Here is a 16,488-nt window from a genome sequence, read left to right as displayed (position 1 = left end):
AGAGGTTTTGAAGACTTTTGTTCCCCCACCATCTTTCAACCTGGTCTCAGGGTTAACCTGCTTTTATTGCCAGAACTGTGTGTGCTGGCTGATACTTTGATTGTCTTCCACCTGCAGGTTGTTTTCAGGTACAGAGGCACGGTTTATTTCAAAATGTTTTATTTAAACCCCTCACCAGACTCATGAACTGCTAATATTGTTCCTTTTGAAAGCCTCAGACAGATCTTTCAATCTCTCACAAGGAGGAGCAGAGCAATCGAAATATTTGAGGCTTAAACACGGTGAATTTATTTTTGAAATGAATGAGTGTGGGGTTTTCCCTATTTCTAATGAGAAACAGAACAAAAACACTTTTGCCTACATCTTTCTATATTGATATTGGATATCCATATGTCAAACTATCCAAATACTTTTATTTTCGCAGCTGTAAGTATAAACATGACTCTCATAACTCAACTTTCCAGCTCAGTTTCTCTGGCTAAATGAGCCACGAGTCACAATTGTTCTCCTTGTTGCAGCGAGGCAGTCCGCAACCCCACACAGCAGCCTCAGCATGAATAGCTTCTTGTTCATGTGAAGCAAAATCTGAAAGCTACAGAACATGACATTTTGGTGTTAGTTTTGTCTTCTCTGGAGAATTCACCCATTTATTTTCTCCATTACATGAAATGCCACCGCGAGCAGCTCTAAAAGAAGCCTTTGATGGTAACTGGGATCTCATTATCTTGAGGTCATCCAGACTCCTGTCTTCTCACTCCCTCATGTTAACACCTCTGTTCCTATGAAGACAGAAGCATGGACATCTGAACACTTGGTGACAGGTAAAAAATAAAATATAATAAAAAAAAAAAAAAAACACTGCCGTTACAAGCCGTGCTGCCCAGGACCTTTCGGTAAAATCCCCTCATGACAAAACACTTTAACAGAGACAGGATCAGAATGTGAGATGCGACTTCAGGTGTTTCCGTTGCTCTCCAGGGATCAGCGGACTGCAGACTCGGCTCTAAGCACTTTGCAATCATTTGCAAACCATCAGCTGATGTTTAATGGTCAAGTTAGTGTTTGTCGTGCCACATTGTGCTGTCAGCAGCAGGTGCAATCACCCGAAGAAAGTTATCAGCGCACAGAGGTCACATTATGATGGAAAAAAAAAACTGCTCAGCTTTTCCTACTAGTCAGAAATCAGAGTGTGTTGATCTCATTGCGATCTTCAAAGGCATAGCAAGTGCATGTAATGTAATATAGTTCAGATTTCAAAATAAAATAAAAAAAAAACAACCAAAACATCACCATATCGCACAACTTTAATAGAATATTTTAACTAACTCTGTACAAATTGAAAAGAAACATTGCGCAAGTAACAAACTGTGAATAAGAACCAGTTAAGGCCATCGCTAGCGCACGGCTTGATGGGATTTGAAAATGTGAACCGTGGCCTTTGAGAGAACCATCATCTGATGAGAAGTACAATCGTTCTTTTCAAAAAGAGGGAAGGGGAGAGGATGGGGAATGCTGTCACTACTATCGATGAACAGTCATCAGGCAAATGTGTCCAAATAAATAGCCAAAATCCATGTGCAGAGGAGAACATACATTGGCACCCTGTTCCATGAAAATTTCCACCGAACCATTAGACATCAAGAAATAAAAATGTGTATATATGCAGTTTAACAACTTTAAATGTTGTATTAGGTTACATTATTCAACTAGCAAACGATTTTAAAAGTCCACATGGTTTGTCTTTACATTTGGCTTCTTGGCAACAGAACTTTGATCCAAGCTTCCTGCACTATCACATTACTCTGTCTGAAATTTGTTAGGAATAAGATGCATAAAAGAAGCTATTTTATACAAATCGTTACAAAAAGTTAAGTCAGTCTGCTTTCATCTATGAACTCTGAAGTCTTTAATACACATCATGTTTAAGCTCACAATATCCAATCATCTGAAATCTGAAAATATAAAGAAAAATGTGTCTTTGTCACACGTTTCCATCCATGGCATCAGTTCCAAGAGCATTCCAGGGCTGAAGGGAAAGAGAAAGAGAAATGTACGATAGTTTTAGAGCTGCACCTACATATCTGTCCTGTCTAGCATTGTGCTCAGCTTAAATCCTTGTTATGCCCAGCTAAGTAAGCCAGAAGTGAGCAGATATAAACAGATGCAGATTGGCATCATTTATGTTTTGTTAAAAGGGGGGAAAAAGACAAAAGGGGGATTTAAGCCAATTATAATGAGCCTTTTAATGCCTTGAAGCATTCCCTCACCATGAAGTCACATCCAGCTGCATGACACCACAATAAATAGTCCAATGACAAAACAATGAACATGTAAAACAGCAAATTAAAATAAAAATGGTACATTGTATGTCTTAAGAAATAATACAAAAAAAAAAAAAGATAAAGAAAAACAACCCCAGTGATAAATTATGTCGAACTTGATCAGCAGTTTCCTAGTAAACTCAATTTGCTTGTTGGCATTAAAAACCCCTGAGTAGTTGACCTATTTCCATGAAAAATAAAGTTGCAAGCGATTCCTTTCTGATCTTCCTCTAAATAATTGCTCTGAGTTTTAAGCAGACACCTAACTCAATAGAAGAACAAGACTGTACCTATGTGATACCATGGTAATTTATTAAGAGTTGATTCTGGCTGTGATGACAAATGAAGCCAAATGAACAGGGTGAGATGCTGCAAGACTGTAGAAAAAGAAGTCATGCACATAGTAAAAACATAGGTTTGGGTTCTATTGCGTTCCGATGAGAGTTTGTAAAAGGGTGGAGCCTGCAGCAGTAGGAGGTCAGATGGACAGGCCGAGGACAGATTTTATGGGCAGCAGGTCTCCACTTCCCCTGATCGTCACGGTTACTGCTGCTTGCATTCGGCAGGTTGAGGCTGTTCTTTCTGTGGACACAGAAAACAAGATGGTTAGGAAACAACAAAGCTTAGAAAGCCTTCTTGAGCGTCAGCGAGCATGAAGAAGAGGTCTACTAAGAAAGCAAATGCGGAAGACTGAAGGCGCCTGGCTTGGTGAAGTAAAGGTAATGTTAGAAACCTGGGATGGTAAAACAAGAGGGAACAAATGAGGAGAAAACATGACAAAGAGAGAAGCTTTCTCATTCAACCCAAGATGTGAGTTGGAGGTTAAAACTAAGCTGCAAGGAGAATAATAGGCATAGAGAAAAATAAAGAAGGAATAACAACCAAAGCCCCCATAAAGGGTATGCAAAGAATATGGGGCGCCATCTTTACTTCCCCCTTACCTAGAAATGCATGGAGTGAGAATGATTGATTATGCCTGTAATGAAGAGGAGATCCAGGGTAAGGGAGAGACAACGGCATGGAAAGGATTAATTGTCACATTCACAGATGAAAGTGAACATAAAGTGAAACATTGCAGGAGTTGGTCAAAGAGCCATCACAGCAAAAATCAGTAGCTGATTAACAAAGACACCTCACCTCCAAGTAACTGTTTACAAAGTCCAAAATTTCAGTCAACTTTAGAACAGATTTTACTGAAAATGTTCCGACTCCTTATACTCAGAGCCTTTAAAATACAGAAAATCTACTTTGTTTTGATAGAAGACAAACAAATTCACCTCTGGACTCTGAACATTACCGAACAGTCGGTTCCTGTTCTCTGAAGTTGGCCTCAGTACAGAGAACTGTTTTCAGTTAAATCTTTGACAGAGTGCAAATATTTCTTAGGATGAAGGTAACCATATACATATGAGAATGATTAAGATATGATACATTTTAATGCCTAATATATGTCAACATTAGGAATGGTGCATATGGCCATTCCTGTCATTTACAGTCCATTTAATGGACAAAACACTGGACTGATCCATTTTTCCTCTGGCTGTATGCAGCTTAAAGGAGATCCACACTTCAATTTCTTCACATGTTGCTGAGCATTGCTGATCAGCTGGCTGATAGAAAGCCAGTACATACTTTTCCCTAGCTGGTTTTTATATAGTTAGACCCCCAGGCCACCCTAATCCTGCTCTGGATGGTGTGGGGTGCTGCATAATGCTGCACTCAGCACATCATCATTTTTTGCAGATGTTTGTCACTCGAAATAAAAGGTTAAAGCTTCACGATTACGGTGCAAACTGACCTTGGGGTCGGTATCTCCCTCTTCGTCATCGTCATCACCCTCCTCATCTTGATCCTGGAACACAAAAAGGAATCTTTAGCGACACGAGTTTAAAGGAAGTGAGGCAGTGAGGGGTTAAAGCTGCACACCCAAGTGTCACCTAAGTGGATAGACTTGTATTTCAAATCTCAGAGGCTTTAATCTTTCCCTGCTATTATTACTAACCTCTTCATCTCCCTCTTCCAGTTCCTCCTCTTCAAACTGCAACACAAATAAGGACAAAAACAACCAACAGTCAGCACATGCCTAGCTTTTGTATCCTCGTTCAGTCTGTAAACTTCCCATTATATAAATCAGATTTTCTATAATCCTGTCTGCAGGTGTGTTTGTGGGTGTAGGACTTACGCTCTCGTCGTCTTCCAGAGCCTCGCCAGTAAAGTAAAGCACTGCTCTGGGAACTATTCTCTCACGGAAGAAATGACCGATCTCAAAGTCTGTGGCTAGGTTGAACTCAGAGTCTTCATCCTGTAAGACAAAAAGTTTCAGCAGTTTAGCCAAAAAAAAAAAAAAAAAAACGATAAAACTACAACTTTATGATGAACATGTTCGTGTTTACTCACCATTTCTCCGTCTGATGAAGCTGCAAGATAAAGAAACATGTAAGGTCTTTTTAAAAAAGGGAGAACAGCAATTTTACGTTCATTTTATTTAACTTAAAGCCAGAAATTGGTGCTACATTTCTTTAAGTAGCTCGGCATGCAGAGTTGTCATATTTCAAGACAACAAGAAATGCATCATGACTTCAAATCATAAATCTGTTTCTCACATCTTTAAAAAAATAAAATAAAAAAAAAAGCTCAACCCTAAATGCAAAATGATCAGAGGTGACATTTCTCACCCCTCCAACCCTGGTTTACTTAAAGCAGGATTCTCTGACTTAATAAATGGAGAAAAATAAACGTAGTCCAGAAATCGAACCGTTAATTCAATGGGGTAAAGAAAGGTTGAGTCACATAAATGACTCAAATTATCATGTGACTCAATTTTCACCGCCACGCCACACATCCCACCGCCAAAGCTGACACGGTGATATTTATATTCAAGTGACACACCATAATTATGGCAGAACCAGAAAGACTGATAACTGCTCATCTTTGAGTCGATGCAAATCCAGACATGTCTGATAGGGTGTTATAAAAGAAGGATGAAAAAGGTAAAAATAAATAAATAAATAAATAAAAACTGCAACAGAATCAATTGGTTTATTTAAGATATCTAAAGAAAATCTCTTTCCGGGCAAATTTTAATCAGTAAAGCATAAACCACCTTCATATATTTTCTCTGTAAAACAAAATCACAAAAAGAAAACATATCTAATATGTGTAATATGGGATAAACTGTCAAACATACAGCTAAATGTTAGGAAATAACCACTTTAAATCCTGACTCAACTCCCAGGTAGCAACTGAATCACTGGTGAAAACCAGAAAAGAAAACTATCACAGTGAAAGTGAAGGGAGTCATGAAAATGCTGTAAATAAAAATCCCCAAATGACTTCCTTCTAACTCAGCTTTAGTTGGCAACAGGAAGATGCTGTTGAAATGTAGCTGTTCGGTTTATGAGAGTTTGGTGCCACCTGCTGGTGAGTTTGAAGGCAAAACGGTTTGCTTCAGTATATGGGTTTAATTAAACACACAGCAAACCATACAGCAAATCTACCCATCATATAGGAGAGCTAAAGAGCAGAAGATAAATAACCCTGTCAAGACAATCTGAAGGGATGTTAGATCCCTCAGTCCAACCTCCAAATCTGTCAGATGCTTTAGAGGACAAAGAAGTGCTGACCTACTGTGAAGAAACGGCGGTAGACAGTGTTGACAGCTGAGGTACCAACAACTGAAACACTAATAATCGGATTACGTTTCTAAAAATAGCTAGGAGGACTGAAAAAAAATTAATTTTCAGAATATTAAATATAAAAGCAAATATTAGAGCTGTTTTATTTTTTTTAACAAATTAAATCTTCACTGCAATTTCCACATCCCTTGCTGTTAATATTAGCCATTATACAGAATATTAACCATATATTAAACCACATAATGATTAATATTAGCTATTATATGGCTAATATTAACACATGTTTAACTTTAAAAATCAACAATTCTTGGTAAACCACAAAGTCCTTGATTTCAAAGGAATTATTTAATTTGCTCATAAAATGAATCCAATGAAGGAGGTAAAAAGATAAAGAGCAAAACAGTTTGAACTTGTTTCATAAATGGTACAAGACAACTACTAGATAAATCTAATCCAAATGTGTGTGAACTGGTGTGTGTTCGTTCTCACCTTTGACAGGATTAAAAAAGTTGAAGAACGAGTCATTGGGAACCTGTTTGGTAACGGTGCGGACCGTGCCGCGACCTTTATGCTTCTGCTTCTTCTTTATAATTTTCACCGTCACATCCTTCCCCCTGTGCCAATCTATCTGACATCTAGAGAAAGCGTGCACAAAGCAAGAACAAGCTGAAACCACGGCTGCAAACACGAGGAGAGGAGGCTGATACGTGGGATGCGAGGTCAGAGGAGATTAATTTAGAACAACTGTGCAGAAATGTTTGTCAAACCACGCAAAATCTATTTCATACCTGAAACTCAAAATAACATTTGAAAACTGTAACAGTTTACTGAGTCCTACCCTTCACAGTCAATGATCTCTGGGCCCTCAAATGAGAAAGGATCTGATGTTTCAGGCTCTGATTTCATCTTGTAGACTTTAGTAAGGACTGCGTTGTTGAAATAGCCATTGGGCTCAAAGTGGAACTCTAATGTAAAGCTCTGTCGGACATAGGAAAAAGATGCACATATTTTACACTTAATTTAGTAATGAAAGACATTTTGATGAAAAAGGTGGACGTTGATACTGACCATTGGCTGTCCTGGTTCAGAAAACTTTACTTGAATATCTCTCAGGTGCTTTAGGATGGGTTCATCATGTTCCTGGTGGACATTTCAAAATTCATTTCAAAAACTCAATACACTCTTCCAGCATAAGACTAAATTTCAAAAGTCCGAGATGAATCCACACCTGCACCATGTCACTGAGCATGTCAACACTCTTGAAAATGGTGAGCCAGAAGTCGGGGATGCCTTTTGGGTTTTCTTCTGGTGTGGCTTCCTCCTTCTTTACATCCTCAATGGTAGCCTTTTCCTTTACTTCCTCCTATCAACAATTAGAAGAAATGATCAAAGTTCCTCTTAGTTCTCTTAACGTTTCATTATGAGTCACATTTGGGTAAAGATGCAAGAGACTGGGAATGTACTCAAAGGACTTGCATGCTAGACTAGCTTTTCCCCAATTGGTAAGAGTATACCATAAATAAACTGCACTGCAATGACTGCAGAAGAACGTTTCATATTCAGGACTACACTCAATGTTCAACTGCAGTGACAAAAACAGGTACATGACATAATTATGGCAGAAATAAAAATCAATATGGCAGAAGACCAAGGAGTGGATTCAGGTGGGTGTCAGGCTTAAAGAACATATATAAATAAAATTAAATGAATGTCCTGTGCAAAATTATCTCGACTAAAAAGGATAGTAATGGGCCAGTTAATTTCATCAAGGTATATAGCTTGATGCAAAATTCATAAGGCTTTGTCAAAAATCTTTCTTAAGTCTTAAAAGTCATTTTAACAAAATTAGATACAAATCTCACTAGTGCTGTAGTATCTGTGGCTGTAGGGAGGCTACGACACAGCTGCCAACCTTCCTTACCCAGTCTATTTATCAAAGGAAAAACTAAATGTTAAATTGAACATTATAACTATGATCATTTATGTCAAATTACATCAAAATAAGTAGGAATATAACTTTTCCTGTTTTAATTTTAGATACTGGATAATTGTATATCATTTTGTTTAAAATACTTAAGCGGATATGCTGGTTTAAATGAAAGAATTTCAATCTAGCTCATGCGTTCAGCATACTTAAACACAACAGATGATGCCCAACGCCTCAACACGACAATAACTACATTTTATTTAATTTGTCAACCCCATCACCACAGATCTCAATCCTGTTGTAATACAATTTAGAAGTTAAAAAAACTGGTGAATATATTACTTATACTGAATCCAAAGGAAGCATCCCACTAAAATTAATCATGACATCTTGTCCCAGTTGTGAGAATATGTTTTATTTTGTCGTCTAAAGCCAGAGGACAGACCAGGCTCCAAAGACAAAAATCAAACATAAACTTACAGCAAGCTCCTCCTCTTCATCCTCATCAGTAGGCCATTCACACTCCTCATCTGTGGGTTCGACTGCTCCTGTGACAATCTCTCTTCTCTGTTACAAGACAAATATTATTAGAAAATCAGAGTTAAGAGAAGGACTGAGGTATTCTACCATGAAACATCCTTTTCAATAAATACGAATTCAGGCAGACTAAATTTTTTTCAGTAAGCATATTGGTCACGTAAGCGAATGAACACACACACACAGACACACCCCTGCACACCCGAACATGAACGGGTGTGTGTGCAACAGGCCACAGCTGTCACTCTCTCATGTGTTCAGGAACTGCACGGCCCTTGTCACTATCGCTGGAAATAGCCTGGACTGACAAAGCACAGCCGACTACTCGTTTAGACAGTTATCGTTTAGCACCAGGTATGTAATGTCACTGACCTCAGATCAGTTCAAAGAGACAACATTTCATTGGTGCAGATAAGACATTCTGTTGTATTGGATCACATTGGAAATTTGACTAAAACTTTTGTTTTCTGGGAAAGTCTGTTCGCTTTCACGCACTGAGAATGTCGAAGTGTCAGGTATGTTGGTGGTTTGAAATTACCTTGTCAAATAGTGGCTGATATAGAGTTGCATACTTTCTCTCTAGCTCGTGAACCTCTTCGTAGAATTTGGCCTCAATGTGAGCACATTGTTCCTGTAGTCTCTTTAAGGCGTGCACTCGCCTCTTCACTGCTTTGGGAAGCATGCTAGATGAAAAAGAAAACAAGAAATTTTAAATGAGGATTAAAATGATTCCCATATTTGGTTTTGCCAGATATTTACTATTACAGTAAAAGTGAAACATAGCCCACATTTCTTCAAAACCCAATTTAAGGTGAATGCTGGGTTAGTTGTTTTTTTTCTGAAGCAAAAAAAAAAAAATCTGAATCTTTTTGTCTTCTCAAGTCGTTGTTGATGTGAACAGCAGGTTGTGATCACAGTTACTTAAATACAGGCAAGGTAAAAGTACACACTCTTTGAATTCTAGTATAATGAATAACAAATAATCTGACATTTCTCTGGTTCTGAAATTAGTTCAACTTTAATGATGTGAAAACATGCAGATTTCGATATAACTTACTGAATGTAAGTCAAAAAGCAAGCAAAAACAAAATACAAAGGTCTGCATGAGGAATAATCAAGTCCACGGCATGACTCCATGGGTTGTACAACTAGCAGTAGCATTAACAGTCCGACATAGTTATCCAAATGATTTTGGTCAAATAGGAGGAATCTTTGCTAATTCTTTATAGATTTGTTAGAATTTAAAGAAATTTCAAAAAAGTTGAGATCTGGAGTTTGATAAAAATAATCTAACACAATGTTTTTCATTTTTATAAACTGCTTTATAACAAAATTGTTGTTGTATGGAAGGTTTTCTTGCCAGATGACCCACTTTTAGTCACAGCTGAATGACGGGGACTTCAGACTAATCGAGATCATGTCCTGTAGCTGCAAAACAAGTCCTGAATCATCATTCCTGCAGATTAAATAAAAAAAATGCAGTCCATTCCTAATTTTATCTTAAAGCAAACATGAACAAATTAGAAGAGTTTATGAGCAACCTAATTTATGCTAATCTGTTGACTACCAGTGATTTCTGAGACGCAGTAAAAACAAAGCAAAACAACACAAAAAAAAAAACAAGTTGCACATCAAGTTGGCTTCTTAGACAAGACCAAAAACAGAAAGCATTAAAGACAACCTTATTTAGGTTTCACGTCATGCTAAAGTTAGAGCAATGCAGAGCCTGAGAGCTGTCTCAAAAGTGGAACTGAGTACATTTCACATTTTATTAAATTGACTAAAATAGCAAAAGCAAATTAAGTGCATGCAAAAGGAAACCCAGTTTAAAATCATGAATTTATTGGGAGATGCTACTAACAGCTTTCAACTTGAACAAAGTTAAATGGCTGGAATTTTGCTAAATTCCAGCCATTTAACAAAGAATAAATTAGGTTTGTTCTACTTTGTCAGCGAAATCAAGCAAGTAATAAGAACAGACTAAATTTGAAGCAAAAAAGTATTTTTTATTTTTAATCAAACTACTGAAAGTCTATAACCTTCTGTGAAATGCCTTGCACATATTTGAGCTCTGTAGTAAGAAACTATTTTAGAGAACCGTGTCTACCAAAAAATTAACGTGTTATAAACAGCAAAATGAATACACAGAAATATGTCACTCAGCACAAGAATAGACAGTTGTATTTGTTGTTTGTGACATTATCTGACAGGAGTGACAAGGAAACCAAAACTAACCAACTTTTGGCTGAAGAAAAAAAAAAATTCTGACCAATGCAATTCACAGAGAAGCACAATATGCCTACACATATACTAAAGGCACCTGTTAAAGTATTAAATAGACTGGAAACAGATTAATGATAATGTATTTGTTTCCTTTCATTTGCTTCTTGTGGCTATGTGGCAATTAGACAATGCAGCACAATTATGTGTGCAGCACATGTAATAAGATGTAATCAAATGTGTTAAACTTGGAATGTAGTTAAGACAATTGTCACTGACTTTTCCAAAAAGGGGAATCCGACAGGTTTGCCCATCTGACCACCTGGATTTGGCATTGTTTCATCCCCTTTACCTGCAAAGATAAAGAACAAACACAAATTGTGCTTTTAACTTGAGAGTTATTCATCTCTGTTGGTTCAGAAGTAAGTGGAAGTAGCATTTAAAGCTATAAAATATTCATCATTAATGGGATTTCATAAGGAGGAAAGAAACTACAATCAAAATATTTAGGAAGAGTATTCAGAGGAGAATGTCCAGAAATATCAGTAGAATAAGAAAATATATTTCAGTGTATATGAAGATTTTAAAACTTCAACGTTTTCCTCTCTACAAAGACTGTCAACATTACATTTAACCTACTTCTTTAAGTATGCCTGAGATCATCTATCATCTCTGTACAATTATCTGGTGCACAACATGGGAACATCAACATTTCACAAGTGATGAAAGACAGGTTGCAGGGATGAAACCATTGAAAGTTGCAATGGTTTTATTGTTGTCTATACCTTTACTTGCATCCATGATGACCAAGTGTCACTGCCTTCCTCTGTAAAATAAATAAATAAACAAATAAAATATATAAAAACATAATTCCATATAACGGTAGTTATTAGGAGCCTTAAAAGCAATAATTGGAATAAACAGTTCAGAATAATGGCAAAACCACAAAGTGATAATGAAAAATAGGTGTTTTTGGCTACAAATGCCAAAGACTCAAAAACGACTTATAATATTTGGTACACAATTTTAAGTATACCCACATAAGAGAAACATTCCAAACACATTCATTGTCCATTTTTATTCAGTCCTATTATTGATATAAACCAAGGTTAATTTAGTTAAAGATCAGTAATTTGTTTTAAATCAAGTAAACCGTCTATTAATCTATATAGCTCTTTAGAATAAAAATGTCTATCGATTTTACACCTTGGAAATGTGTTTAAATCCAGAGAAGATTGAAAAGAATTAATAGCCTAATTTAATTGTTTTTCAAAGGACAACATCGTGTTTCATTTGAAAAACGTTGTCAGCAAAGTGGTTTTTTAACGTTAAACATAACACTGCAATAAAATATGGTAAGGCAAGTTGGGCTTGCAGATTTCAAGATAGATTGGAGTGTTGAGCAACAATCCGATGACGCATTGACATAATGACAGGAGATCTACAGCTAGCATATCTGTTTTTACAATACAAAAACGTCTGACGATGACTGTGAGTCAATGTGGACTCCAAGATAAATAAATATGCACCGTTCTATCCTTCCATCCAAATATCAAAAAGTAATTATAACAAATCCCTATACTGGTATGGGCGGTTCCAAACATCTGACAGTTAACCGTACGAGCAAACTGGCTAACGGCATGCTAAGAACAACGTTTTAGCAAACAAAACGGGACAAGCTTAACCCCTTTGTTGCTTCAATTGCTAGTTAGTACATGGGCACGAAAAAGAAAACCTTAAATACAAAAAAAGTTTTCATTATGTGACTTAATTAAGCTGGTTGATGACTGTGTAATGCTACTAGCCGGCCGCTATAAAAAAGCTAGTATCTAGCAACCGTTAGCTCGCGGGTTAATAAAAGAAAACGGGTTTACGAAAACCGACACGAAGACACTTCACTGCGTTCTACTAAATACCTTATAGGGTCGATGAATGATGTTCGGAAGGAACGATAAATGCTCTTGGTGATTAAGTATGCAACATTTCGACAAGCTTACCTTTATCAAGCTAGTCTCCTCGCTCACGCGTCTACGGTGCTAGCACCACGAGCAAGAAACACACGCTTCCCAGTATCCCCCAATCTCATTGGACAATTGGTGAAAGTGAGAGTTGTGCTGCATTCAAGTGCCGTGGAATAATTTCTTTTGCCAAAACATCCACGAAATTAAAAAGGTGTTTCCTCTGCAGGAACTATAATGGTTCCAGATTAGTAGCTAACACATTTATTATTATTATTATTATTATTATTATTATTATTATTATTATTATTATTATTATTATTATTATTATTATTATTATTATTATTATTATTATTATTATTATTATTATTATTATTATTATTATTATTATTATTATTCGCAATATACAACTTTATTTATAGTATCACCTGCTTATTTTGGAGAATAGAAAATAGAATAGATAGAGAATAGAACAAAACAAGTCTTTATTTCTTTTAACAGTGAAATTCAAGTGCACCAGCAGCAAAGTGACAGGCAAATCAAAGCAGGTAGATTTAAACAAATAAAAAATTTATCAAGACAGAAAGTAAGAATAGCAGATTGTACAGAAAGGGCAAATGTTCATCGTAGCTGTTGGGTCCATTTTAGTTCCTAACCTGCAACGAATCAACCAAAAACACAAATTGCTTTTCTGCAGAAAAGGGAAATTGAGGCCAGACGCGGAGAACCGCCGTTGAACACTGTCTGTCGTCAACTCCGTCGGCTCTGTCCCCAACTGTCTTTTATTATGATTACAAGGAAGGAGGTTGGGCTTTTTCACACAGTCACACAAAGAATGGATCAAAGACTTTTACTACAGGATGATCTGGAACCTTCTGTGGACCTGCCCTTACAAGGGCACGAGGCTGACCGTCACCAATCAGTTTCATCAGGAAGCTGTTAACACAAGCAGTTAATGACCAAAGCGGCTGAGGACACAGGAATGTGTAAACGTTTCTATCCCCCAAGCAACACCCAAAAAACAAGTAATAATGTGCCACAAGAGAAATGAACAAAGTAAACAACGCACAAAATAATAATATGAAAACATAACCTTTCAAATAAACTCAAGTAAATGAACTTAGATAATTTTTCTCGGATTTCAAAGAAATGTGCAACTAAGAAGCTGATTTAAAAAAAGATATGCATGTGTATTTGTAGATAAACAACAACAGACACACTTGTAAATTACTATTTACATAAAGTAAAGTAAAACAAAAAAAAGACAAAAGATCACATGAGTGTTGATTTGTTGGATATTGGTGTTTTTCATATGTTTAAGCATTTAATTAATAGTCAAGGAAAGCCTTTAAGCAATTAACAATTTGTGCCAATGTCTTATTTTGAAAAAAGGCATTGCGACTTGTTCCCAATGTCTTTTCCTACAATTTTCATATTAGAATACATTTATATTTAAATGTTTATTTATTTATTTATTTAGTTGATGAATTTTCACAGTCTCTTTCGACCAAGAGACAAATAAACTTGGGTTGTTTTTGATTGTCCATATCGCATGCACGCCACTAGGGGGCTCCTTCTACCTATGTTTTGCAACAAACAAAATTGCTTAAGGGTTTTGAAACCGAAAGGGCTAATGTATTTTAAATTTTTCACGGAACAGAAATAAATACTTTTTTGCCTTTTCACAAAGCAGTGCTTACACCTTTGAGTTTCCTTTTTTAAAAAGCACATGTAGATGGATTAATAGTAATTTAATTAATAGAAGACAAGTTATTTTTCAGGTTCTTCAAGATAAACTAATATGATAAAGAAAAACTAATTGCCCAATACCTATACTGGCTAGAATATTGATTCATGTGATTGAAACCGAAATATCAATGAATGACCTTTTTAAAAATAAATAAATAAATAAATAAATAAATAAATAAATAAATAAATAAATAAATAAATAAATAAATTACAAATAAAGGATTTTGCTCCTAGAAATTACCTTCAAGTTTAAAGGCTGAAAGCAGAAAAAGTTGAGAAACAGCTCATCTTTTACAAATTAAAAGAGAGTAATGCTTTTCTTTCTCACTTAAGTTTGAAAACTACATCCCAGATCCACATGATTCCCACATTGCGGGTTTTGAAAACAGGAAGTCAAGCGCAAATGTTTTGTTGCCAGTCTAAAGCAAATAAGTCTTTGTACCAGATTTAAAAACAAGAGCTGGTGAACATTAAATGTGCTTCTTGTGGAAGAGGTCAAGTTTGGGAACAGACATAAAATCTGAAATCCGGTCTTCTCTCAGTTTGCGATCAACCACTGTGTAGTCTGCTCACTTGAGAGGAAGTGACAGCACTGGAGCCCCTCGGGGTAGTATTGTTGTGACCAGGCTCTGTCCCTGTCACTGTGTGACATTTACCAGAATGGTCTGTACCCACAGAAGAAATCAGATGTGATTGCGTAGCATTTGGGATGGAGCAGGATTCAAGAAACAAGAACAAAGTTGTTATTACTTTAGATTAAAATTATGAGACCACAGCAAGATGAGGCTCTTTATGTTATTACTTATTAAAATAAATAGAAAGAGGACTTCAAATCAATAAGTACGACTAATTACTTTGTGGTCTTCAATAGGAGTCTATATTTTTCAAGCCTATAGAAACACCTGGAAAGCTGTAAATGTTCACATATTACAGCCTTCACACCATGCTTCTTTCCCTGCCCATCCTTCTTGTGGGAGGAGGTGTGCACCTGGTTCTTTAGGAGTTCTTCAACATCTACAAACATAAAATCTTCTCTCAGATTATGAAAATGAGCTTAATGTAATTGGGAACCTTTATTACACTTCTGAAGTCTGCAAAGGTCCAACTACAGAACAAACTCATTGGCTCAGAATACGTATGACTATAGTAGAACAATCCCAAATGTCTTCAGTAACACTAACATTGTGGGTACTGGACTTTGCCATTCTAACACTCGGATGAAGTCTTTCAAGTTTAATTTCAAGAATTAGGTCAGTTTCATAGCGTCGCTGTTAAATGCGTCTCTTCACACCCCAGCAATTCCCAACAGTCTCTTTCTGTTCAAAAGCGCAAAACCAACAGATGAAGTTAAAATGAGCGACACCATAAACATTCATCAAGTGCACCATCATATGTCCCAGTGAATACTGGACTCCCTCACTGGTAGCCCACAGTCTGAATGAATAGGGCTGTCAAAAGGGTTATTTCTATTCTATTCTAACAATTGTTTTACTAACAAATTCTCTCACCTGACCTGTGGATCTCAGTACCTCCTCCAGAGTTACCATTGGCCTTTTGACTGCTTCTCTGATTCTTGTTCTCCTAGCTCGGCCTGTTAGTTTAGGTGGACCCTCAAGTCTTTGTAGGTTTGCAGTTGTTCTATATGATTTCTGTTTTAGGAGAATGGCTAACTGATACTCTGTGTGATGTTCAAAGCTTGGAATGTCGTTGTAAAACCGAGCCCTGCTTTAATATCTTGCATGCTGTAATCCTGACCTATCTGGTGCGTTTCTTGGTTTTTGTGATGCTGCTTGTTGCTGTTTATTTGTTTGTTTAAACCACAAGGCCTTCACAGTACAAATGTATTTACACTAAGAAACCTAAGTGACAATTCAAGACATTGGTTGGGCTTGGTGCCATTGAACTGTGCCAGAGTGAAAATGGGTGCATTCAAAAGCACATCTCACTTGATAAATGTAAATGAAAAAGTGCACCCTCATTTGCAATCTTTGTGGCTTCTTAATCTCAAAAGTCATTTCATTGGCAGTTTCCTACCTTAGATTTAAAATGAATCAGAAAAAAATCACTTGTTTTTGAAGACATGAAATCAATATATTTACCAAAAAAGATAAAAGCACAAACTCTGTTGTGTGACCTTGGCC

At 36.5% G+C, this 16,488-nt stretch overlaps 1 protein-coding gene across 2 annotated transcripts; it reads right to left on the bottom strand.

The window, feature by feature from the left end:
- Nucleotides 1–2,612: 2,612 nt before the first annotated feature.
- Nucleotides 2,613–12,759, bottom strand: nap1l4a (nucleosome assembly protein 1-like 4a). Of its 2 annotated transcripts, none has more exons than XM_044124278.1 (14): nt 12,638–12,759; nt 11,426–11,466; nt 10,920–10,992; nt 8,959–9,103; nt 8,364–8,450; nt 7,185–7,319; nt 7,025–7,096; nt 6,795–6,934; nt 6,446–6,591; nt 4,719–4,738; nt 4,504–4,623; nt 4,324–4,359; nt 4,120–4,173; nt 2,613–2,903 (listed from the first exon to the last, which is right to left on the bottom strand). In XM_044124278.1, the coding sequence occupies exons 2-14, from the start codon at nt 11,439–11,441 to the stop codon at nt 2,865–2,867; spliced, it is 1,083 nt and encodes a 360-aa protein (XP_043980213.1). In that variant the 5' UTR covers nt 11,442–11,466; nt 12,638–12,759; the 3' UTR covers nt 2,613–2,864. The 2 variants fall into 2 exon arrangements, with proteins under 2 accessions (XP_043980213.1, XP_043980214.1); XM_044124279.1 differs by lacking the exon at nt 2,613–2,903 and adding an exon at nt 3,263–3,297.
- Between the last annotated feature and the right edge of the window lie 3,729 nt (nt 12,760–16,488).

Source organism: Gambusia affinis, linkage group LG08, assembly GCF_019740435.1.
Source record: "Gambusia affinis linkage group LG08, SWU_Gaff_1.0, whole genome shotgun sequence".
In the NCBI taxonomy this organism is placed as follows: Eukaryota; Metazoa; Chordata; class Actinopteri; order Cyprinodontiformes; family Poeciliidae; genus Gambusia; species Gambusia affinis.
Note: the sequence above shows the minus strand (reverse complement) of the source record. Positions and strands in the feature narration are given on the sequence as shown.